This window comes from Microcaecilia unicolor, chromosome 1 (assembly GCF_901765095.1).
Source record: "Microcaecilia unicolor chromosome 1, aMicUni1.1, whole genome shotgun sequence".
NCBI lineage: Eukaryota > Metazoa > Chordata > Amphibia > Gymnophiona > Siphonopidae > Microcaecilia > Microcaecilia unicolor.
In genome coordinates, this window is record NC_044031.1 from 243,593,279 (window position 1) to 243,618,330 (window position 25,052).

At 42.1% G+C, this 25,052-nt stretch overlaps 1 protein-coding gene across 1 annotated transcript in view; it reads right to left on the minus strand.

The window, feature by feature from the left end:
• LOC115471506 (E3 ubiquitin-protein ligase MARCH6) overlaps positions 1 to 25,052 on the minus strand; it is a 350,986-nt gene that overhangs the window by 202,120 nt on the left and 123,814 nt on the right. The window contains exons 8-9 of the mRNA XM_030205152.1: positions 21,592 to 21,653; positions 2,793 to 2,825 (exon numbers count right to left, since the gene is read on the minus strand). Of these exons, the coding sequence (XP_030061012.1) occupies positions 2,793 to 2,825; positions 21,592 to 21,653 (95 nt within the window). The remainder of the gene's footprint in view (positions 1 to 2,792; positions 2,826 to 21,591; positions 21,654 to 25,052) is intronic.

Here is a 25,052-nt window from a genome sequence, read left to right on the forward strand (position 1 = left end):
TTGAAAGCCAAGCGAAAGCTACAACAAAGAAAATGTTCCACTCTATGTGGAAACTCAAAACGAGTGAAACCATTCTTCCCAAGGGAAATATTTCGCAAACTGGTACAATCAATGGTACTAAGCCACCGAGACTACTGCAATGGAATTTATGCGGGATGCAAGGAAACAAATCATAAAGAAACTCCAAACTGCCCAAAATACAGATGCCAGACTCATATATTGAAAAGATTCGAAAGCGCAAAACCCCTACAAGAAAAACTACACTGGCTCCAAATCAAAGAACGTATTAAGTTCAAAATCTGCACCTTCATTCACAAAAACATCAATGCTGAAGCCCTGGGATACATGTCAGACCTCATAGACCTCCCAATCAGAAACACATCAAGATCAACAAGAACTTACCTAAATCTCCACTACCCAAGCTACAAAGGACTCAAATACAAATCAACCTACGCATCCGGCTTCTCCTATATAAGCACACAACTATGGAACGCACTACCAAACGCTGTGAACATAGTAACATAGTAAATGACGGCAGAAAAAGACCTGCACGGTCCATCCAGTCTGCCCAACAAGATAAACTCATATGTGCTACTTTTTGTGTATACCTCACCTTGTTTTGTATCTGTCATTTTCAGGGCACAGACCGTATAAGTCTGCCCAGCACTATCCCTACCTCCCAACCACCGGCTCTGGCACAGACCGTATAAGTCTGCCCATCACTATCCCCGCCTCCCAACCACCAGCCCCGCCTTCCACCACCGGCTCTGTCACCCAATCTTGGTTAGGCTTTGAAAGATTGATCGGATTCTATACCTGAATTCCCCTGATCAGAATTTGCAGTTCTCAATGAATTATGATTGGAATCAGATCCAACATATGACCACTTAAACTTCCGGAAACTACTAAAAACTTACCTGTTCAAAAAAGGCATACCCGAACAACCCAACTTAAATGCCTCAACTCTGCAACACAATAAAACCAAAACTTGTTTGGACATAAATTACCTCTTCCTCCTTATGATTCTTAAATATGACTGTCACGCACAAACTTTACTCTACCACAATCTCACTTTGTATTTGTTCATACCAATATTGGCGATCACCTCAACGGTACTATGTAAGCCACATTGAGCCTGCAAATAGGTGGGAAAATGTGGGATACAAGTGTTACAAATAAATAAAATAGTAATAACTTTTTCAGGTATATCAGCAGGAGAAAAACTGAGGGAATCCGTGGGATCATTAGATCACGAACGAGCAAAAGAAGCACTCAGGGAAGACAAGGCCATAGCGGAGAGACAATGAATTCTTTGCTTTGGTCTTTACTGAAGATGATATAAGAAATCTACCTGTACCAGAAATGGTTTTCAAGGGTGACAATGCGGAGGAACTGAAAAAATCTCAGTGAACCTGGAAGATGTACCGACCCAAATTGACAAATTAAATAGTAGTAAATCCCCTGGACCAGATGGTATGCACCCCTAGGTATTGAAGCAACTCACATTTGAAATTACTGATCTCCTGTTAGTGATCTGTAACCTGTCTCTAAAACTGTCCATAGTACCTGAAGGTGGCCAATGTAACGTCGATGTTTAAAAAGGCTTTCAAGAGTGATACAGGAAATTAAATTAAATTACAGACCAGCAAGTCTGATTTCAGTGCTAGGAAAAATGGTGGAAACTGTTACAACGAATAAAATTACTGAACACAGACAAACATGGTTTAATGGTGGGACAGTTGGCATGGATTCAAACAAGGGAAGTCTTGCCTCACAAATTTGGCTTCATTTCTTTAAAGGCCAGAATAAATATGGGGATAAAGGAGAGCTAGTTGATGTAGTGTATCTAGATTTTTAGAAAGCTTTTGACAAGTCCTTCATGAGAGACTCCTGAGAAAATTACAAAGCCATGGGATAGGAGGCAATGTTCAGGATCCACACTGGGATTGGTGCTATTTAACATATTTATAAATAATCTGGAAATTAGAATAAGTGAGGTGATTAAATCTGCAGATGACAAAATTATTCAAAGTTGTTAAAACACAAGCAGATTGTGAAAAATTGCAGGAAGACCATATAAAATGGGAAGAATGTGCATCCAAATGGCAGATGAAATTTAATGGGGACGAATGCAAGAATAATACAAATCATATTTATTTGATGTTAGGATCCACCTTAGGAGTCAGTACCAAAGAAAAAGATCTACTGGTAGGTATCATCATGGACAATACACTGAAATCTTCTGCCCACTGTGTGGTGGCAGTCAAAAAAAGCAAACAGTATACTAGAAATTATTAGGAAAAGGATGGACAATAAGATGAATATTATAATGCCTTTGTATCACTCAATGGTGCAACCTCACAGAGTATTGCGTTCAATTCTGGTCGCTGTATCTCAAAAAAATGATACAACAGAATCAGCAAAGGTTCAAAAAAGGGCAACCAAAATGATTAAGGGGATGGAACGCATCTCATAAGGAAAGCTAAAGATGTGTTGGAAAAGTCCATGAGCCATATTCTGATTACTTTACACATTTGTTTTAGTGATTATTTTCATAAACAGATCCAGAAACCTATCAAAGATTTGGAAGCAAAAGCTCACTACAACAGACTCAGCAGTGTGAATTTGTCAAAACAAAATTCATAACCAAATATCCACTAAAAGATTCACAAAACAAAACTGCAAAATTCTACATAGCCCAGATGTATTTAGTTAATATGTACTGTGTGCAACAAATGCATTATCCGCTAATAAGGGAAGGTTACTTTTAAACAAAGTTTGATTTCACTCACCAGGAAAACCAATGATCCGTCTAAACCAAGCATCTAAAACAAAAGAAAATATAAAAATACAATCAGAACTGAAAATGTTCAACATTACTGTGCTATATATTAGCTTAGCAAATTAGAACTATTATAAAAATTAATTTTATGAAAGTCATAGAATGCAATATGGAACATTAAATACAGTGCTGCAAAGTAGTTTGTGAACCACCCTTAAATGGTTTGTATTTTAGCACAATCTATACTGAAAACATGATTAAATCCCAATACCTAATGAGAGAGAGAGAAAAAAAAAAACGGCACTGAAATCAACTCCCCAGGCAAGGATAAACTTTGATTTATTCATTCAACAAAAGAACAAACAAATAACTTTAGGTGAAAAATCATGCAAACAATTCATTTAGTTTCAAGTTTATTACGAGCTCAATATATTGCCCATGACTGAATCTGTCAGAGTGGTTTACAACATGTTAAAACAGTATGTTTCAATAAGAATAAAGAGCGAGAAGGAAAGGAAAGGGAATGCAATGGAATTCCACTGTTTGGATAGGACAGAGATGAGAAAGATCAAAGGGAGGAATCATGTAGGTCCAATGATCTCATCACTAGGCCCCTCTTCAGGAAAGTCAGATCTGAGAAGTTTTAGCTTAAACTTGAAATTGAGTGCCTGAAGCAGTGTGAAGTTGTCCCATCTGAAGAAGCTTAGAGGTTCAGCACTTTCCAGTTTTCAGCTGATGGTGTTCCTGAAGCAGCTTTGTGAAACATGGTCCATGTCTGGAATCGGGAGGTTTGTTTGTTTTCTTTTTTTTTTAAATGATATTGCCCATTAAGATAGGTGCTTTATACAAGTTGCTTTATTATAAATCTGTTCTTGATTTTTGAGGGGTTTTGTTTTCAAGTAATGTTTTGGCTATTCTTTTGGACACTTCTTTCAAAAATATATTTGGTACAATGATTAAAATTGTAGAGATCGGTGACCTACTGGCGCCATTTTCTCTATTATGAAAACACTTTAAAATATATTTCTAATTTGTTCTTGCTATTATATATGCATATCAGCTTTCTATCAGCAAAACTAATTAGTACCCAGAGGGCTTTCTCTAAGTTTGTATGCGATAGATTAAAACAGTCAAGTGCCCCATTAAGGGTCACAAGGGGGTAGTAAGAATGGAATTGAACTAGGTTTCCTCGGCTCCAAGTCCATTGCTCTAACCCATCACCATCAAGAAAAAAGGGGGTACCTAGGACAAGCATTAGAAAGTCCAAGCTCATAGGGCTCTCCAAGGTAGGATCAGGTTTTTCCCTTTTTGATTTTTCTTTTCTTTTCTCTTAACTATACAGTACAAGAGAGGTCCTTTTGGCAAGACTCCTGTCAGCTTCCTCCCTCACCACCAAATCAGCATTCCTAAAATAGTTCCTGATAGCTTACCTGGCAGAACAAACATGCACCAGACAAAATATGGCTGCCAATCCTGCTGGCATAAAGATCCCACCACCACCACAGGATATGCGGCCAAGCAATCATTTCTCAACACAGATGAGCTGCTTCAACCCACCCACTCTCACAACAGGTGTACTAAAAGCAATGTAGCTATTGCATGCGAGGGCCTCCCAAAACCAAGTGCAGACCAACCAAGACGTAGCTATACAATCTCCCCCCTCCAATAAATATCCCCAAAGTGCCACCGGAAATCCTATCTGCTCCTAAGGGCTGACAGAGGACTCCCAAGCACTCAGGCTCCCCCAACACCAATGCTCTCATCTCCCACTTCCTCTTCTCTCTAGCCCTCTCCAACAAGGCAGTGCATGAAGAGAGCTTGAACCCTGGCTATCAACTAACTGTTTCAAAGTTAGACTCCCCCCTCCCTTTTTAAAACCAGGTTCCAAGTTCCTGTCCTGAGGCACCAAGCTAACTTTCAGGAAGGATAAGTGACAATAGGAGTGGGGTGTCGAACAAAAAGGGTTCAGAAAACCCATACCACCCCCTCAGTGCCCAAACCCAAACCAAGGCCCTAATGGGCCACTCTACCAGCAAGGAAGGAGAGGGAAGTACAATGAAACAAGGGGGAGAAAAAAGCAGCCGGTCCCTAGGGACCTTATCATCCCTAGCAAAAAGCCCCATGGGACCTTCCTGTCATAACTGAACACAGGAAAGAGTCTGACCTGAAGGTTAGAGTCCTGGTACCAGGTCATCCAAACCACAATAAGCAAAAGCCCATAGGCTAAGCTCAGTCAGGATTGGGGGGGGAGCCCCTCCAAACTCAAATGAGAGAGAAGTCTGTGGACTAGCCAAGAGACTACCTCTGGATCACAGGCTATAGCCTGCACCCAGGGAAGTCAGGCTACACACAGAAACTTGCTGCACAGTCCAATCTGTACCATCTGATGGAGGAAAAGAAATACTGGCGAGTTCTAGGGTCGCACAACCCCTTAAACTGATGTCACCGAAGTTCATTGCTCTCTGCCTCCATCTGCTGGTTAGCCACTCATCTGGACTGGTCTAGGAAATAAGCAAACAGGGATTTAGAGCAGTAAACCCCTAACAACGATGAAAAACAAGTGATGGAAGATTGATGAACTCAGGAAAGATATTTATGTTTTTTGTTTTTTTTTTATTTCAAATTTCAAAATATCCATTTACATAAAATATAAACATAGGGAAATCAAGAAATTTAACAAGAAAAAAATCCTTAATCATGAAAATCAAGGTTTATGGAAATGTCATTGTTACTTAGTCCAGAAGTAATGAACAAGATGCAAAGTATTTGTAAAAAGAAAAATAAGAGAAAAAATATTCTCTAAAAGAATGAGAGGATAAGGATCCAGACCCTACAAGCGGTTTCTACTCCCCTATGGTGCTCTCAAAGTTATTTCACCACCTGTTTCTTTAGCAATAATAAATTGCCTCAATTTTTCTGGATCAAAAAATGCATAGTGAGCTTCACTTAAGGAAATAAGACATCTACAAGCAAATTTCAGTTTAAAGGTGCCTCCCAGTGAGAGAATCCGAGGTCTTAGTCCCAGAAATTCTCTCCTCTTTTTCTGCGTTGATTTAGAAATGTCTGGAAAGACTTGTATCTTTCATCCATAGAACTGAGCAGCAATACATCTGAAGTATAGTCTAAAAACGTTATTTCTATCGGTTTCGAAGGCAAAGGTTGCAAGAAGAGTTGTACGTTCGGTAATGTTCTCTAAAGATGATTCAAGAAATTGTGTAATATTTAATTCTGGAGCCTCCACAAATTTTGTTTTAGCTCCAGTGATATAGTAAGCTTTTGTAATTGGAGGCAGAGCTTCTGTAGGAATTTTCAGTATTTCGAGGAAATGTTTCCTTAACATTTCTAAAGGGGGTATCAGATATTTATGTTTTTTAGAGCTCTACAAGGTACTTTACTGATTATAAACACAGTGAAGGGGGGACTATTTGTTAAACACACAAGACTCCAAGATTCTAGCAAAGCAATTAAGATTTGTTGCAACAACTTCTCTTTAATAAGCTGGAACATATGGCAGACCAAATGGTTTAAGGTTATTTATCTTTACAGAGAGAAAGTGAAGTTACTCACCTGTAGCAAATGTTGTCCAAGAACAGCAGGATGAATATTCTTACTAATGGGTGATGTCACCAATAGAGCCCTGGTATGGAGACACTCCCCAGCGTTCTTTTCTAGAAGATTTTGGAAATGCCTCAATGCACGTATCCTTCCTGCCCACCATCATCATCATGTGGGACCAGGCCAATCTAATAAAACAGTTGATAAAATACAACTCCAAAGGGAGGTGGGAGTGGTGTAAGAATATTCATACTGCTGTCCGTGGAGTACATCTGCAACAGTTGTGAGAATAAGCAGGATGGAGATATTCTATTCTAATAGGATTTCTTGGTTACCAAGCTGTCTGAAATTTAACAAAAAGGAAAAAAAGTGGCATGCAACAGGCAAGACTTGGTGAACAGACAGAACTAGCTGGCAGCATTTTTCTTTTCTTTGAACAGTCTCCCTTTGCACAATTCTTAATCCTTTATCTATCTCCTCCACCTTAGTTACTTCTCCCTCCCCAGTTCCTATCCCTTCCCCGATCTGCTCAACCAGTTTGGTCTCCTTTTAATTTACCTACAGCAATATTGCTTACTAAAATTTTTGCTTCCCTTTGTCCATCATCATCATCCCTGGATCCATGGCTGGCTTCATTGATGAAGCGTCTTTCCCAAGCAAGTCCCCTTATGTCCTTCTCATTTATTTATTCCATTTGTATCCCACATTTTCCCATCTTTTTGCAGGCTCAATGTGGCTTACATTATGCCATAATGGCGATCGCCATTTCCGGAATGAGAAATACAAAGTAGTGTTATATTTATTACATTTGTGCCCGCGCTTTCCCACACATGGCAGGCTCAATGCGGCTTACATAGTAACAATATAAAAAATTACAAGTTATAAGAAGAATATACAATTTGTAGTAAACATAATATTAATGGGGTTAATGGATAAGTATTAAAGATCATAAATGTTAAAGTAAATTATAAAGTAAGTTGGATAAACAGTTCATTTCAGGCATATGAGATAAAGGGGTAATGTGTTAATGTTCATTAGGGACAAATTGATTGAAGCCATCAGGTGTAGAGAATTCGGTTTTATCTGGTTCTGATAGAGTTTTGATGATTAGGTCATTTATGATGGTTCATTATTGTATGTCTTCTTGAGCAGGTTAGTCTTTAGTAACTTCTGGAAGGCTGTTAAATCGTGCATTGTTTTTAAGGCCTTTGGTAATGCATGCCACAGTTGCGTGCTGATGTAGGAGAAGCTGGATGCATATATTGATTTATATTTAAGTCCTTTGCAACTGGGGTAGTGGAAGTTCAAGAATGTGCATGCTGATCTTTTTGTGTTCCTGGTTGGTAAGTCTATGAGGTCTGACATATATACTGGGGCCTCACCATGAATGATTTTATGAACCAAGGCACAGATTTTGAACGCAATTCATTTGTTCTTTCAGTGGGAGCAAGTGAAGTTTTTCTCTTAGGGGTTTGGAGCTTTCGTATTTCGCTTTTCCAAATATGAGTCTGACTGCAGTGTTTTGGGCAGTTTAGAGTTTCTTAATGATCTGTTCTTTGCATCCAGCGTAGATGGCATTACAGTAATCCAAGAGGCTTAACACCATTGATTGTACCAGACTGCGGAAAATTTCCCTTGGGAAGAAAGTTTTAACTCTTGAGTTTCCACATTGCATGGAACATTTTCTTTATTATATTTTTCACGTGGCTTTCTAATGTGAGATTTCGGTCAATTGTAACTCCCAAAGGTTTCAGGCTGTCCAAGACAGGAAGGGTATAGTCTGGGGTGTTTATAGTGGTTTGTTTCATTGTGTTATATTGTGATGAGAGGATAAGACTGTTTTTTCTGCGTTGAGCTTTAGTTGGAATGCATCCGCCCATGAATTCATTATTTGGAAGCTGTGTTTTATTTCATTAGTAATTTCTCTTAGGTCATGTTTGAACGGGATGTAGATCATGACATCGTCTCCATAGATGTATGGATTGAGGCCTTGGTTGGATAGTGATTTGGCCAGTGGTGTCATCATTAGGTTGAAAAATGTTGGTGATAGTGGCGATCCCTGGGGTACTCCACATTCAGGTTTCCATGGTGATGCATTTGAATTTGATGTCAGTTGGTATGTTCTTGCGGTTAGGAAGCCATTGATCCATCCCAATACGTTTCCTCCAATCCCGAAGTATTCTAGGATGGTCAATAATATTTTATAAATTACAAAAAAATCAGGAAGAACAAACCAAGTTAAACCATAAACTCACTAAACTTGGGTTCAAAATAATTTATCTTTTTTTTATATATGCACTTTAAAATGCTATAAATATTATAAAGTGTTTTAAATGTGCTCAGACCATACCGTTTACACCCATTATATCCCCAAGAGGAATATGTGGTGGTGTCACAATGGAACCATCATTGCACATACGATGTTCCGCCTCCTAATATTTGTGTATGTACATACAGCTGAGCTCAAGTAGATCTTTATCACCAGTGTATGAATATATCTATAATAAATATGTATAGGTCATAAACTACTCACATTAAGTACTGTTAGGCTTGAGCCATAATATTTTATGGCTAACCATGTCGAACGCGCTGGACATGTCAAATTGTGAAAGGAGAACACTGTTGCTAGTTGCAATTGTTTGTTTAAATTTGGTTAGGAGAGTGATTAATACTGTTTCGGTGCTGTGGTTGGATCGAAATCCTGATTGTGATTCATGTAGTATTGAAAATTTGGTTAAGTAGTCGGTCAGTTGTTTGGTTACCATACTTTCCATTAGTTTTATTACCAGAGGAATGGAAGCCACCGGGCGATAATTGGTTATATCATTTGATTTTTTCTTTAGATCTTTGGGTATTGGGGTGAATAAAATAGTTCCTTTATCCTTAGGGAAGAGTCCATGTTGTAGCATGAAGTTTTAAGTAAGAATTGAGATCTGTTATGACGCGTTGAGGGGCGGATTTTATTAGGTTGTTGGGACATATATCCAGTTTGCAATGGGACTTGGCAAACCTGTTGATCGCTTGGGTGATGGTTTCGTCAGACAGTAGGTCAAAGTTTGTCCAGGTTCGGTCAGCTGAATATTCATCGGTGGTTGGGTCCGTACAGTCAATGAATTTTTCATGGTCGGTGGTGTTAAGTGGTAACGTAGATCGTAGTTTTATAATTTTCTTGTTGAAGTAAATTGCCAGATTATCTGCTGATGAGGTGTCTGTGTAGTTTGAGGTAACCGGTGAAGTGTCAAGTAGTTTGTGCACCAGTTGGAATAGTTTATGTCATCATCATTAGCTACTGTTCTGTTCCTTCTGTTTAGAAATCTACATTGGTCTGTCCGCTTCTTGAAACCTCACTTATATCTTGCATCCCCTACCAGCTTTCATCCGATCTCTAATCTTACATTCCTGGCAAATGTTACAGGAAACCTAGTTCACATCAATTAGTTCAACACATTGAGAATAGTAATATCTTGCATCCATTTCAATCTGGCTTCTGTCACCACCACAGTACCGAGATCTTGTTAGTAGCACTACAGGATTTCATCCGTTCCTCTCAAAACCATCATTGCTCAGTTATTATACTACCTCTTGACCTGTCATACACTTTCAATTTGATCAAACACTTCTGCTTCATCACCTTGCCTCAATAGGGATTTCTGGGACCGATCTTACATAGTTTAATAGCTCTCTCTCCAATTGTACCTTCCAACTTTCCTTCGACCGTACTTCCACAGCTTCATTCCCTCTCTCCTTTGGTGCTCCCCAAAGTTCCATTCTTTCTCTGGCCCTTTTTAATATCTTTCTTTCACCAACAACAATTATTCAAGATCATGGGAGCACTCCTTTCTGTTATGCAGATGACACTCACGTTGTCTGCAGAATTTCCAGCTACACCTCAATCACTCAACTCAACACTTGTCTATCTCAGGTATCCTTACGACTTAAGGTCAATCTTCTTTTCTTAAATGAAACAAAATATGTATCTTTTTCCCATGCTCTCATACAAAACATGTCCTTTCCCCTTAGGTGATCTTCCTCTTCCCTTTAAAATTCTGTGTTACCTCTTACTATGTAAGCCACATTGAGCCTGCTTTTAGTGGGAAAATGCGGGATACAAATATAATAAATAAATAAAAGCATTATTAAGGGAGGTCACTTGATGCTGAGCTAGAAAGCAGGTGTCTGTGAGACCTGCTCCTAGGCCCCATGGGTAACATCTACCGCCATCGACATTTATCCACCCAAAGCATTTCCATCACCTGGGGAAGGTGCCTGGTCCTCTGGGGGTAATCCTGTGGCTTTCCCAGTGTTGATGGCTCCCAAAATGCCACATAAAGACTGGGATCGAACGTGGACTGGCAATGCCAAGATGGTGTAGGAAGAGGCCTGCTTCTATTAGATCCTCATGGGTCGTCAAAATAGTGGCAGAGATAAAGGCGGTTCTGCCTTCTCCTCTTGAATCTCAGCTTCGGGAGATCTCCGCAAAGCTCAGTTCTGTCGATGGGCAGACAACTGCATATGGATTTTGTTCAATATCAACAGCAACTGTCCAATGCTGAAGATAGACTTCAGCAGCAGGAAACTTTATAACAATTTGCAATCTAAACTGGACAAACTGGAGGAAAAGGTGGATGATTTAGAAAATTGCTCCCAAGTGGTGTAATCTTCAGCTGATTGGAATCTCTGAATCTGTTAAGGCCTCTGAATTACAGGGATTTCTTCAGACATGGTTACCACAGGAGATCAAAATGTCTGAGGCAGGCCCTTTAAGGATTGAACGAGCACATTGTCTGGGCATGATTAAACCACTGGACAAGCATCCCCACACGGTTATTTTGAAAGTTTTGAATTATGTTCATCAAGAGAAAATACTCCGGGCTATATGCTCGATGGGCTCATTAACCTATGCTAACAATAAAGTACTCTGTGTACAGAATTTCTCTGCTGTGGTGGGAAGATCATTGGAAGGCTTTCGTTCAGGAGTACACAATTTTGCACTTGAAAAAGGTACTCTCTTTCTTATTGTACCCCATTAAGCTCCCGTTTCACCATATGGGTAAGATCCACTTTTTCCTCTGAGGCTGCTGAGGATCTTCACTTTGCTTAATAACTGGTTACATACTTTGCAAATGCTTCCCTTTAAACTTCTGAAAAAGGACATTCATACTTTTCATAGACATCCTTCCCATTTTTGTTGGGGAAAAAAAAAACCAAAAATCCCTATACAACTGATATGAAGTTGTGGGGGGGCTTAGAAGTCCTAGCTTTATATAAATATAACTTAGCTTGTTTAGTTTGCCATCTGGGAGATTGGATTTTGGACACAGAAGAGTATATCCTCATGCAAGTAGAATGGGAGCTATTTACACAATGGCATTATCTATCTTAGGTTGCATTATAGTCTTTTATTAATTCCTATTTGGAAGTTGTGGAAAGACCTTATGAGACACTGGGATGTGTCCTCCTCCCAATTTGTGGCAACATGGAATGCCTGCCTAGGGTTTTCAGTATTATGATCAAGAAGGTTGGATAAAAACAGGAGATGGGATGACATCAAAAAGCCAATTAGGTTAGTCTCTGTTTCCTCTCCCCCAAAGCAAACAAACCCATGAGCTGCTGCATCCACGTTGCTGTTCTTTATTGTTGGTAGCATGTCTATTTAATCTCACTTATATTTTCAAACAAGCCTTGAAGAATTGTGAAGGGTTATAATCTTGAAGATAATTGTGGCTTTTACGGGGAGCCAATGCGGTGTCTGTAGCAGTGGAGAAGCCCTATGGTATCGTGGAGACATGAAAATCAGACGTACTATCCTGAAAATCAGACTGAATATCTACATTTATTCACGCATTCAAAGAAATGAAGCAAACTGGTGAGGCAAGACTTCCCTTGGGTGAATCCATTTGGACTCTGTTCCATTAAACCGTGTTTGTCTATGTGTTCAATGATTTTATTCTTTATAACAGTTCCCACTCTTGCTCAGCACTGACTTCAGACTTACTGGTCTGTAATTTCCCAGATCACCCCTGATCCCTTTTTAAAAATTGGAGCGTGCCAGTGTAACGCCTATCTTCAGGTACTACAGATAATTTTAACAGTTTAGAGATCAGTAACAGCTCTGTAATTTTACATTTGAGTAATTCAGTAACCTGGGTTGTATACCATCTGACCCAGGTGAATTACAACTCTAATTTGTTCACCTGGCTCAGTGCATCTTCCAGGTTCACTGAGAATCTTTCAGTTCCTCTGCATTGTCACCCTTGAAAGCCAAAGCGTAATTATTTGAAAAAACTGCCCTGAAGATTCCAATGTCCAAGCCTTCCTCTTTTGAAAGTAGATTCGACCACCACGAAATGATGATGAAGCTTCTCAAACACTGGAGCTGTCTGAACTCATATATAGAGTTGACCTTATTAACTGGATGAACAGAGAGGGTCTCCTACTATTTCATCTGTGCATGGGCACTGACAGGTCCATGGGTGGAAGGGGGAGGCATCAAACTGAAGGATGCCCAACAACTTGGACCTGGGCTCATCTTCAGTCTTCAACTCATCTGGGACAGACTTAGTCATTTCCTTGACAAAATAAAAAAAGAAGAGTTCCTCTGGACGAAATTTTTCACATGGAGGTGAGAGGACTGAATGAAAACCAAGGGTCCCCCCCTCCTCCAAGAGGACCTCTCCTCAGACACTCAGGAGTAGTTTGAATAACTCATAAAAATACTCCTCCAAGGGTGTTCGAGTCTGAAACTGCTTCAATATACTGAAAATCCAGTCAGGCCCTGGGCAAAGGTGGCGAGGAACCAGTGACCTGCAATGCCCTGACAAAGTTTCTTTTCCCAAGGGACTGGAGATCGAAAATGGCCTCTGTGCATACTGGCTCCAATGCATGCCCAACAGGCAGGGTATGAGACTCAAGGATGGGCTGGAGCTCTCAAGGAGCCAATGTTGATGTCTTCAATGTCATGGCATTGTGCCAAGCCAGAAGATGCCCCCATCTCTTCCTGCATCATTCATTCATTTATTTTAAAAATTTATATAATGCCTATAACCTAGATGGCTTAAAAATCAAACATACATAATAAAATAACAAAACAAAAATCACAACATACCACATATCATAAAACCAATCAAACTGCACGTACTACCCTTCATCAATAATATTAACACGTTGCTCCTACATAAAAGTTTCAACAAACAACTGCATTGTTTTAATTTCTTAAACATAAATGAAGTTGTCCAAGGAGGGCATCCATAAATGAACTCCAGCAATAGAGAAGGCAGATAAGTTCGTAACAACAAACTTTTACTACTGTGTCCAAAGATAAGCGCATTGCGCTTTCAGAATGCAATGATTGTCACAGGCAATATGCATAAACAGTTTTGAGTAAAATAAAGTGGAGAAACGGCATACAAGGCTTGATGAATAAAAACCAGTGTCTTAAAGCAAATACGAAAAAACACTGGAGCCAATGCAGCCGCTTCAACACAGGTGTTGTACACTACCAGTACACAATTTCAACCAAGCAGTCAACGCAGCCCCCCCAGGCATCAATAGGGGGAAAAAAACTAAGCATTATCTGCATACATATATGGCACATTCAATATATGACACTTTCATTAACGGAGCCATGTAGATATTAAATAAGAGCACAGACAGGGCTGAACCCTGTGGCACCCCTCTATCCACATGAACTACTCGAGACCCTGTCTCCCCACTTTTCACATATAAAGTACGTCCCAGAAGACAGGACAAAAGCCATCGATGTATACAACCACATTCCCAACTGTTTCAATCTCAACAACAAAAACTACAAATTAACAGAGTTAAAGGCACTAGATACATCACACAAAAACTCCTACCAATAGCCATTTCCCTCCTCAACTGTGGAGACCAACAATGTCTCTACCCCATGGGCATGTCAAAACCCAACTTGAAAAGGATGGACACACTCAACTTTCTCCACAAACTGTTCCAATTGCTTTAACACAACCTTCTCCAAAACCTTTCCCAAAAATGGTATCACTGAAATTGGGTGATGACTCAAATTAACTGGATCTAACCCTTTCCTCTTCAGAGATTTAACAGTTGCTTGTTTACAGTTCTGTGGGAAAATCCCTTCTTGTAATAACTGATTAACTTATTCTTGTTACCACAGGTTTCAGATCATGCACTAACTGCTTCACAACACCAGAAGTGCATGGGTCCCCACAAGGAGAACATAGATGTTTTTCCCTGAATGACAAAAGCAATCTCATGTTCCGAATCCTCACTGAACATATTCTATACCCAACTTCCAGCTACTGTATCGATCCCATCGTCCCACCATCTCCCCTATGTCATCTCTCAATATTCTTTATGCAATAGGAAATCAGCATACAAACTAGCATCTGGCCCACAACTACCACTATGATCTTTATATCCTTCCAGCAAGTATCACACAGTAAATTCCTATGGTTTATTCAATGCTCTCCTTACCCGTTGCCTAAAATATTTATTCCACTCCTCATCACAAAGTCAAATACTCAGTCAACGAATACGAAAACTCTCATAACCTTCACTATCTCCCAATCTTCTCCAACTCCTCTCAGACTACAGCAATTCACATCGCACCTGCAAAACTGGTCCAGTCATCCAAGGACACTGTTTATAATTCTGCCTTATTTCAATCTCTTTCATAGGAGCCACCGCATCAAGAGCCAAACTGGGAGAATTGCACAACTCAGCAGCACCCATGCATCACACAGCACTCGAATCTCAAACTGCGGACGCACTTTCATTCTGCTTCCTGACTCCCATCCTGCCATTATCGAAACAAAAAATACCAGAGAAAATTATATCAAGAAATAATCAGACCACTCAACCGGTCGGACCTCCACAACACTACCCACAGCCTGTATTAGACCTGGTGCTACAAAAATCCAAGTCCAATACAGGACCTGCCTGATGAGTGGCAACCTCAACAATTTGTACTAATGAAAAAGCAGAAAGAGAATAAAACAAAAGATGATCCTGTTTTTGAAAACGAACATCCTCAGCCCCTAAAGGCACATTAAAATCACCCACCAAACACACTTTACCAAAATCAATTCCCAAACCATTCAAAAACTCAACAAATGGAAAACCATGCTCAGCAGTCACATCTGGAGGTAAGTACACAACACACAATACTATCTGAGCATTCTGAAACACCACTCACCAAACTCATTGACAATACATCCCACACGCTAACATAGCAAAGAAATCCTTAAAAAAAAAATAATAAAAAACCCAACCCACTACCCCCCCCCTCCTACAGCAACAGGCCCATTCCCACTTATAACCAGCAGGGCAACACTGCCTAGTTCCAACTACATTCATTTTAAGCAACCGGGATTCAGAAACACACAACACAGCGATCCACATTCAACAAATCATAAATAACTGGTAACTAATTCCGTACTGATTGAGCATTAATATATGCACATTTCATCTCAACTCTGCCTGTACTGGAAATGGTTTTCAAGAGTGATGATGTGGAGGAACTGAAAGAAATATCGGTGAACCTGGAAGATGTACTGAGTCAAACTGACAATTTTTTTTTAAATAATGTTCATTGATGACATGTACTATAACAAGGCATAACATACCATAGGACATATATTATCCAGCAAGTACCACATTACATCTCATATATGGTTACTAGTCATCAGTTTTAACTTTATCCGAAGTCCCCCCTCACTAACCAAACTGACAATTTAAAGAGTAGTAAATCACCTGGACCAGATGGCATACATCCAAGGGTACTCAAAGAACTCAAGAATGAAATTGCTGATCTGCTGTTAGTAATATGTAACCTGTCGATAAAATTGTCCCTAGCACCTGAAGATTGAAGGGTGACCAACGTGACGCCGATTTTAAAAAGGGTTCTAGGGGTATCGAGGAAATTATAGGCCGGTAAATCTGATGTCGGTGCCAGGCAACATAGTGGAAACAATTATAAAGAACAAAATTATAGAACGCGTAGACAAACATGGTTTAATGGGACAGAGTCAGCATGGGTTCAACTGAAGAAAGTCTTGCCTCATCAACTTGCTTCAAATAAACATGAGGATAAAGGTGAGCCGGTTGATGTAGTGTATCTAGATTTTCAGAAAGCTTTTGATAAAAGTTCCTCATGAGAGACTCCTGAGAAAAATAAAGAATCATGAAATAGGAGGCATGGTTCTGGTGTGGTTTAGGAATTGGTTATTGGACAGAAAACAGAGGGTAGGGTTAAATGGCCTTTTATCTCAATGGAGCAGGGTGAACAGTGGAGTGCCACAGGGATTTATACTGGGACCAATACTATTTAACATGGAAATCAGAACAAGTGAGGTGATCAAATTTGCAGATGATACAAAACTATTCAAGGTTGTTAAAATACATGTGGACTGTAAAATATTGCAGGAAGACCTTAGGAAATTAGAAGATGGAGTGCAAATGGCAGATAAAATTTAATGTGGACAAATGCAAGGTGATGCACACTAGAAAGAATAATCTGAATGATAGTTACCCGATACTAATGCCCACCTTGGGGGGGTCAGCACTGAAGAAAAAGATCAGGGTGCTGTTGTAGATAATATGCCAAAACTTCTGTTTAGTGTGCAGCAGCGGCTAAAAAAGCAAACAGGATGCTAGGAATTATTAGGAAAGGGATGGTTAATAATACCGAAAATACCATAATGCCCTTGTATCGCTCCATGGTGCGTCCGCACCTTGAATACTGCGTTCAGTTCTGGTCACCATATCTCAAAAAATATATAGCAGAAAAAATGGGTAAAACATGGGTCTCGAGGGACGCTTTTAGATCGGTGGAATCGGGAGTTAGGGGAACAGATGGTAGAGTCAGACCTATTGGTTATGATTAGGAGGATACCAGAGATTTCTATAAGTGCAGAATTGAGAGAGTGCCAATATAAGATCCTACACAGAGCATATATGACACAGGAGCAAATGTTTAGGTTTGGAGGAGTGGCAACACCAGTATGCCCAAAGTGCAAACAGGGAAATAATTCCTTCACACATGCTTTTTGGAAATGTCCAGGGGTGAAATTATTTTGGGCGGCCATTTTGAATTATGTGGGGGACCTGTGGAACTGCTCTCTGCCGATGATACCTGCAGGATTACTGTTAGATCAATACGTGAAATTTGGGATTAGTAAACGGGAAACAATATTATTTATACGAAAAGCAACAGCAGTAGGGAAGAGAGTCATATTGGCGGGATGGATAGGAGAAGAGAACCCGTCTTTTTGGACCTGGAGAAATCGATTTCATGCGTTGTTGCTATTAGAAAAGAGAGAGGCCTGGGGTTCTCCTAAAAAACAGAAATCTTTCCAGGCAATTTGGGGGCCCTATATTTAGTCGCTTCCACATAGGGCGAGGAGCCTAATATTGAACAATATATGATTAAGAAGTTCAACGGACATTGGGAGGGTGAATAGAAGAGGTTAATTGAGAGGGCCTCCTTACCACTGCGTACGCCGGATCCTAGTGGGGGGGGGGGGGGGGGGGATCACCGGATTTCACTTCTTTATTCTTGTGGGTTTCTTTTTTTTTTTTTTTCCTGTTTTGTTTGTTCTAGATGGAATGGGAATTAAGCAGATATCATGGCTATGTTGAGGCGAAGGGAGGGGGGAGATATGTGGCAGCTTGGATAGTTCTCCTTCATCACTTCTGGGGGCCATCAGAGCCTAGGCTACCAGGAGTATAGATGAGAAGAATGTACTATAGTGAAAAGGGAAAGCATATGAGTATAATGGTAATCCCTTGTTTTACAATTATAAGCAATCTTATATTTGAAGTTTGGTTACGTGTTTGGGATCACTACTGTTGCGACAACGTTAGATTAAAATGCAGCTTGCGGAGGGTAGGGGGGAAGGAAGAGGGGGGGGTTAATGTTGAAGAGTTAAAGGGGTGGGAAGGGGGGAGGAGGGGAGTTGCAAAGTATAACAGTTATTTCTTGAAGAGATGAATGTTATATATTTACAAATGTTATGCTATGTTGGAAAATGTTGTATATACATATTTGGTTGAAAATGCAATAAAAACCGTTTAAACAAAATATATAGCAGAATTAGAAAAGGTTCAAAGATGAGCTACTAAATTGATAAAGGGAATGGAACTCCTCTCGTATGAGGAAAGGCTAAAGAGGATAGGGCTCTTCAGCTTGGAAAAGAGACGGATGAGGGGAGATATAATTGAGGTCTACAAAATCCTGAGTGGTGTAGAATGAGTAGAAGTAAATCGATTTTTTACTCGTTCCAAAAGTACAAAGACTAGGGGACACGCGAGGAAGTTACATGGAAATACTTTTAAAACAAATAAGAGGAAATATGTTTTCACTCAACGAATAGTTAAGCTATGGAACTCTCCATCGTATTCTATTGAGACAGACATAGGAAGCAACTGCTTGCCCTGGGATTTGTAGTATGGAGTGTTGCCACGATTTGGGTTTCTGCAAGGTAATTGTGACCTGGCTTGGCCACCGTTTGGAAAACAGGATACTGGGTTAGATGGACTATTGGTCTGGCCCATGTTCTTATACGTTATGTAACTCTCAAATCTCTTGCTGACACAATAATTGTATCCGCCTCAAAAAAAAAAAAGAGGTTACACCAGGCACCTTCTTCTTACAACAACTGACAGACACTGAGCCATACCTCCCATTAAACATAACCACTGGTATCACAGCCATCACAGCAATACCCCTCCCACATTCTCCCACCCACACTCAGCCAAACTCCACCAAAAAGAGTAACCAACTCCTTAATTGCGCTCCTTTATCAGCATAATGGAGGCACCCACTGCCCTGTGCCTTGCACCTCCAAGCATGGGTTTGGAAATGCCAGCGAGTGATCTCACTGAAGGGGTGGAGCTAACACTGTTCAGACTCGACCCAGCAGATGGTACCGCAAAGAGGCTCCCAACAAGTTAGTCCAGGAAGAACTAGCAGCACACAGCAGCAGCAAAGCAAAGCAAGACAGGACAAACTCCTCTCTAATATGGGTAAGGGCCTCTTCACTCCATGCCTGCAAGTGACCTCATTCAAGGGGCAGAGCTAGCAACTAACCCAGACCTGACCTAGCAGATGGTACCACAAAGAGGCTCCCAACAATTAGTCTGGGGAGAAATAGCAGTACACAGAGCAGCAAAACAGGACAGGACAAACTCATGGCCCAGATCTACTCCTCGAAGGCCACCACCAATAAAGGCTGGGACACAACCAGTGCGGTTATGACTAGGGAAGTCATTGAAGCCAAACTGGTGACTTGGCTTGGTGAAAAGCTGTCATATCCCATTCAGTTCTTGGGAGGGTGAGCTGTGCTCACGTCAGGGGCGCTTTGAAGCTATTAAGATTTCAGTGCTCCTCAAGTCCTCATGACACTGTACGTTAAAAGGAGATTTATGCCGATGCTTCTTGGCCTTCATTCTACACACAGCGTCGGTGTCCCTTGGCGTAAACGAGGATCAAGATGAATCCTTCTTTGATCTCAGGATGGGAACGGAGGCACTACTGATGCTCAAAGCCAATGCAGGCAGAGACCTTGATGTTGATGCATCCACAATGTTCGATGCAGTTCCCGGAGCAACCAAGACCAATGTCTCCAATGCCAAAGTTGATGGACCAGACTTGTTGACATTGCTTCAGATGAGCTTGGAGAATTAATTCTATCAGATTTTACATAAGAAAATTCTGGAACCTTTAAACTAAGTATGAAAGTTCTTTGGTACAGAAGAGTTGGGATATGATGATTCTAGTCAGGGTTTTTATTATAGTGAATTTTAAAAGTGGCAAAGACCCTATTAAACCAGAATCCTAAAGACAAGGCCAACCTCCTTGATATTAAGTTACTAACTAAAGTTGTGACCTCAAGATTGGCTCCAGCTCTACCAGACCTAGTACTAGACTATCAGGTGTGATTTCTAAGGCAGAGAGATATGCAGTTAGGAACCTGTGTACAACTATAGCATTGACTGAAATGAATTGGGGGCGGGAGGGAAGGAATCCTATCTATGTTTTTAAATCTTGAGGGGGTGCTAAGGCACCTCTCCCCAAAAGTTATGTATCTTATCACAAGTCTACCAAATATTATAAAAAGTGCCTCTCACTTTACCACATCGTCAACATAATGGACCTATCTGAACAGTATTTTTTTTTTTTTGGGGGGTGGGGGGACTGGGGAGAACTGACTGGTTTGATCGAACCTTGAAGGAACAGTGTGTTCCCAGGATAGACAAGATTTCACAAAAGGGAAGGGAGGGAGGTTAGGAGGAAGGTTGTTGTGGGAGAGTGGGTAGAGTTTAAAACTCTAGTACTATTTACAGCTTTAACAGGCATGGTTGGGTTATTTCTGTGTATCTTTATGTTTTCTTATTAGTCATATTGAAGGCCATTGTGTTGAGAATTTATATTTTAATACAATTTTATTGATGCATTGAATTATGTCAACTGTTACTATTCTTTTTATCACCATTAAACTTTCACCTTGGTGATTTCTATAGTGGCAGTAGGGCAGAGTTAAAAGCATGTCTTAAATGCATCACCCTCTCCTATGCTAGAGCAGAATTATGTATTTATTTATTTGCTGCACTTGTATCCCACATCCTATACAGAAGTGCCTTAATATTTTACAATAAAACTAGATTTTTTTCTGGTTTTTGCCAAGTAAATGTGAACTACTTGGCCACATGAATGTGACACCTCTACAGAGCTTCACACTGTTTAGTTCATTATCCACTTCAGGGTTAGCCCATGGGATGTGCAAGTGCAGCCTAGTAAAGGGCATCAGCACAACTAAGAATGTTAAAATCAAAACTGAAGGATGTAGCGCTATGCAATTCTTTCAAGACGCAGCAAGAAAAATTAGCAACACTACTAGGCTTGTGACTCGGTGCACCCTCATACGTCTTGCACCAGTCATCTCTTACAATTTCCTTGGTTAACAACCCATGTGAGAGGAAGAGTAGGGATAAGAGTAGGGATACTGCAAGGCTTGTGAGCACAAGCCAGCTCACAGGCCCCACACTTTCACTTCTGTTGCTATAGACTCAATATAGATGCCATGCTAACCATTGCCAACAAAAGAGGGCTTAAGAGCAAAGAAGGTGCCACATGCCCAACGAGGACATCACCAGGGCTAAGGCCAACCCCCTCCCTCCCAAAAAAAAAAACATCTACTTTTGTAACATACACAATTATAAAGCTATACCATTAATGGAAAAGTTATTTTACTCACTCTCTCCCAAGTAAGTTCTTCTGCAGCTCGGTCCCATTCTAAGGCATTCCAATTCATATCATCTAGGGAGAGATTAAACATTAAATCATGAGCTATAAAGTGTACCTTAAGTCAATCCTTAAGTACCTAGTAGCCAGTTGGGTTTTCAAGACATCCTCAATAAATATGCATGAGATACATTTACATGCTATACAGATAGTGAATGATACATACCTGTAGCAGGTGTTCTCCGAGGACAGCAGGCTGATTGTTCTCACGACTGGGTGACGTCCGCGGCAGCCCCCACCAACCGGAAAGAAGCTTCGCGGGACGGTCGGCACGCAGGGCACGCCCACCGCGCATGCGCGGCCGTCTTCCCGCCCGTGCGCGACCGCTCCCGCCAGTTGAATGACTAGCAAAAGATGAAACACACAACTCCAAAGGGGAGGAGGGAGGGTAGGTGAGAACAATCAGCCTGCTGTCCTCGGAGAACACCTGCTACAGGTATGTATCATTCACTTTCTCCGAGGACAAGCAGGCTGCTTGTTCTCACGACTGGGGTATCCCTAGCTCTCAGGCTCACTCAAAACAATAACCCAGGTCAATTGAACCTCGCAACGGCGAGGGTACAACAGAAATTGACCTACGAAGAACAACTAACTGAGAGTGCAGCCTGACCAGAATAAATTCGGGTCCTGGAGGGTGGAGTTGGATTTACACCCCAAACAGATTCTGCAGCACCGACTGCCCGAACCGACTGTCGCGTCGGGTATCCTGCTGGAGGCAGTAATGAGATGTGAATGTGTGGACAGATGACCACGTCGCAGCTTTGCAAATTTCTTCAATAGTGGCTGACTTCAGGTGGGCCACTGACGCTGCCATGGCTCTAACACTATGAGCCGTGACATGACCCTCAAGAGCCAGCCCAGCCTGGGCGTAAGTGAAGGAAATGCAATCTGCTAGCCAATTGGAGATGGTGCGTTTCCCGACAGCGACCCCTAGCCTGTTAGGGTCGAAAGAAATAAACAATTGGGCGGACTGTCTGTTGGGCTGTGTCCGCTCCAAGTAGAAGGCCAATGCTCTCTTGCAGTCCAATGTGTGCAACTGACGTTCAGCAGGGCGGGTATGCGGCCTGGGGAAGAATGTTGGCAAGACAATTGACTGGTTAAGATGGAACTCCGACACCACCTTCGGCAGGAACTTTGGGTGGGTGCGGAGCACTACTCTGTTGTGATGAAATTTGGTATATGGAGCATGAGCTACTAGGGCTTGAAGCTCACTGACCCTACGAGCGGAAGTAACTGCCACCAAGAAAATGACCTTCCAGGTCGAGTACTTCAGATGGCAGGTATTCAGTGGCTCAAAAGGAGGTTTCATCAGCTGGGTGAGGACGACGTTGAGATCCCATGACACAGTAGGAGGCTTGATAGGGGGCTTTGACAAAAGCAAGCCTCTCATGAATCGAACGACTAAAGGCTGTCCAGAGATGGCTTTACCTTCCACACGATAATGGTAAGCACTAATCGCACTAAGGTGATTCCTTACTGAGTTGGTCTTGAGGCCAGACTCTGATAAGTGCAGAAGGTATTCAAGCAGGTTCTGTGCAGGGCAAGAACAAGGTTCTAGGGCCTTGCTCTCACACCACACGACAAACCTCCTCCACTTGAAAAAGTAACTCTTTTTAGTGGAATCCTTCCTAGAGGCAAGCAAGACCCGGGAGACACCCTCAGGCAGGCCCAACGCAGCGAAGTCTACGCCCTCAACATCCAGGCCGTGAGAACCAGGGATGGAAGGTTGGGGTGCAGCAACGCTCCGTCGTTCTGCGAGATGAGAGTCGGAAAACACTCCAATCTCCACGGTTCTTCGGAGGACAACTCCAGAAGAAGAGGGAACCAGATCTGACGGGGCCAAAAGGGCGCTATCAGAATCATGGTGCCGCGGTCTTGCTTGAGCTTCAGTAAGGTCTTCCCCACCAAAGGTATGGGAGGATAAGCATACAGGAGGCCGGTCCCCCAATGGAGGAGAAAGGCATCCGACGCTAGTCTGCCGTGTGCCTGAAGTCTGGAACAGAACAGAGGCAGCTTGTGATTGGTCTGAGAGGCGAAAAGGTCCACCGAGGGAGTGCCCCACTCTCGGAAGATCTTGCGTACCACTCTGGCATGGAGCGACCACTCGTGCGGTTGCATGACTCTGCTCAGTCTGTCGGCCAGACTGTTGTTTACGCCTGCCAGGTACGTGGCTTGGAGGAGCATGCCAAACCGGCACGCCCAACGCCACAGCCCGACGGCTTCCTGACACAGGGGGCGAGATCCGGTGCCCCCCTGCTTGTTGACGTAATACATTGCAACCTGATTGTCTGTCCGAATTTGGATAATTTGGCAGGACAGCCGATCTCTGAAAGCCTTCAGTGCGTTCCAGATCGCTCGGAGCTCCAGGAGGTTGATCTGCAGATCCTTTTCCTGGAGGGACCACAGACCCTGGGTGTGAAGCCCATCGACATGAGCTCCCCACCCCAGGCGAGATGCATCCGTCGTCAGCACTTTCGTGGGCTGTGGAATTTGGAATGGACGTCCCAGGGTCAAATTGGTCCGGATGGTCCACCAGAGCAGTGAAGTGCGGCAACTGGTGGAGAGGCGGATGACATCTTCTAGATTCCCGGTGGCTTGGAACCACTGGGAAGCTAGGGTCCATTGAGCAGATCTCATGTGAAGACGAGCCATGGGAGTCACATGAACTGTGGAGGCCATATGACCCAGAAGTCTCAACATCTGCCGAGCTGTGATCCGCTGAGACGCTCTGGTCTGCGAAGCCAGGGCCAGGAGATTGGTGGCCCTCGCTTCGGGAAGGTAGGCCTGAGCCGTCTGGGTATTCAGCAGAGCTCCTATGAATTCCAGAGACTGGGTTGGCTGGAGATGGGACTTTGGGTAATTTATCACAAACCCCAGCAGCTCCAGAAGTTGAATAGTGCACTGCATGGACCGGAGGGCTCCTGCCTCCGAGGTGTTCTTGACCAGCCAATCGTCGAGATATGGGAACACGTGCACTCCCAGCTTGCGTAGGTAGGCCGCTACCACCACGAGGCACTTGGTAAACACTCGTGGGGCAGAGGCGAGCCCAAAGGGCAGCACACAATACTGAAAGTGCCGTGCGCCCAGGCGGAATCTGAGATACTGTCTGTGAGCTGGCAGTATCGGTATGTGAGTATAGGCGTCCTTTAAATCCAGGGAACATAGCCAATCGTTTTCCTGAATCATTGGCAGAAGGGTGCCCAAGGAAAGCATCCTGAACTTTTCTTTGACCAGGAATTTGTTCAGGCCTCTCAGGTCTAGGATGGGACGCATCCCCCCTGTTTTCTTTTCCACAAGGAAGTACCTGGAATAGAATCCCTGCCCTTCCTGCCCGGGTGGTACGGGCTCGACCGCATTGGCGCTGAGAAGGGCGGAGAGTTCCTCTGCAAGTACCTGCTTGTGGCGGGAGCTGAA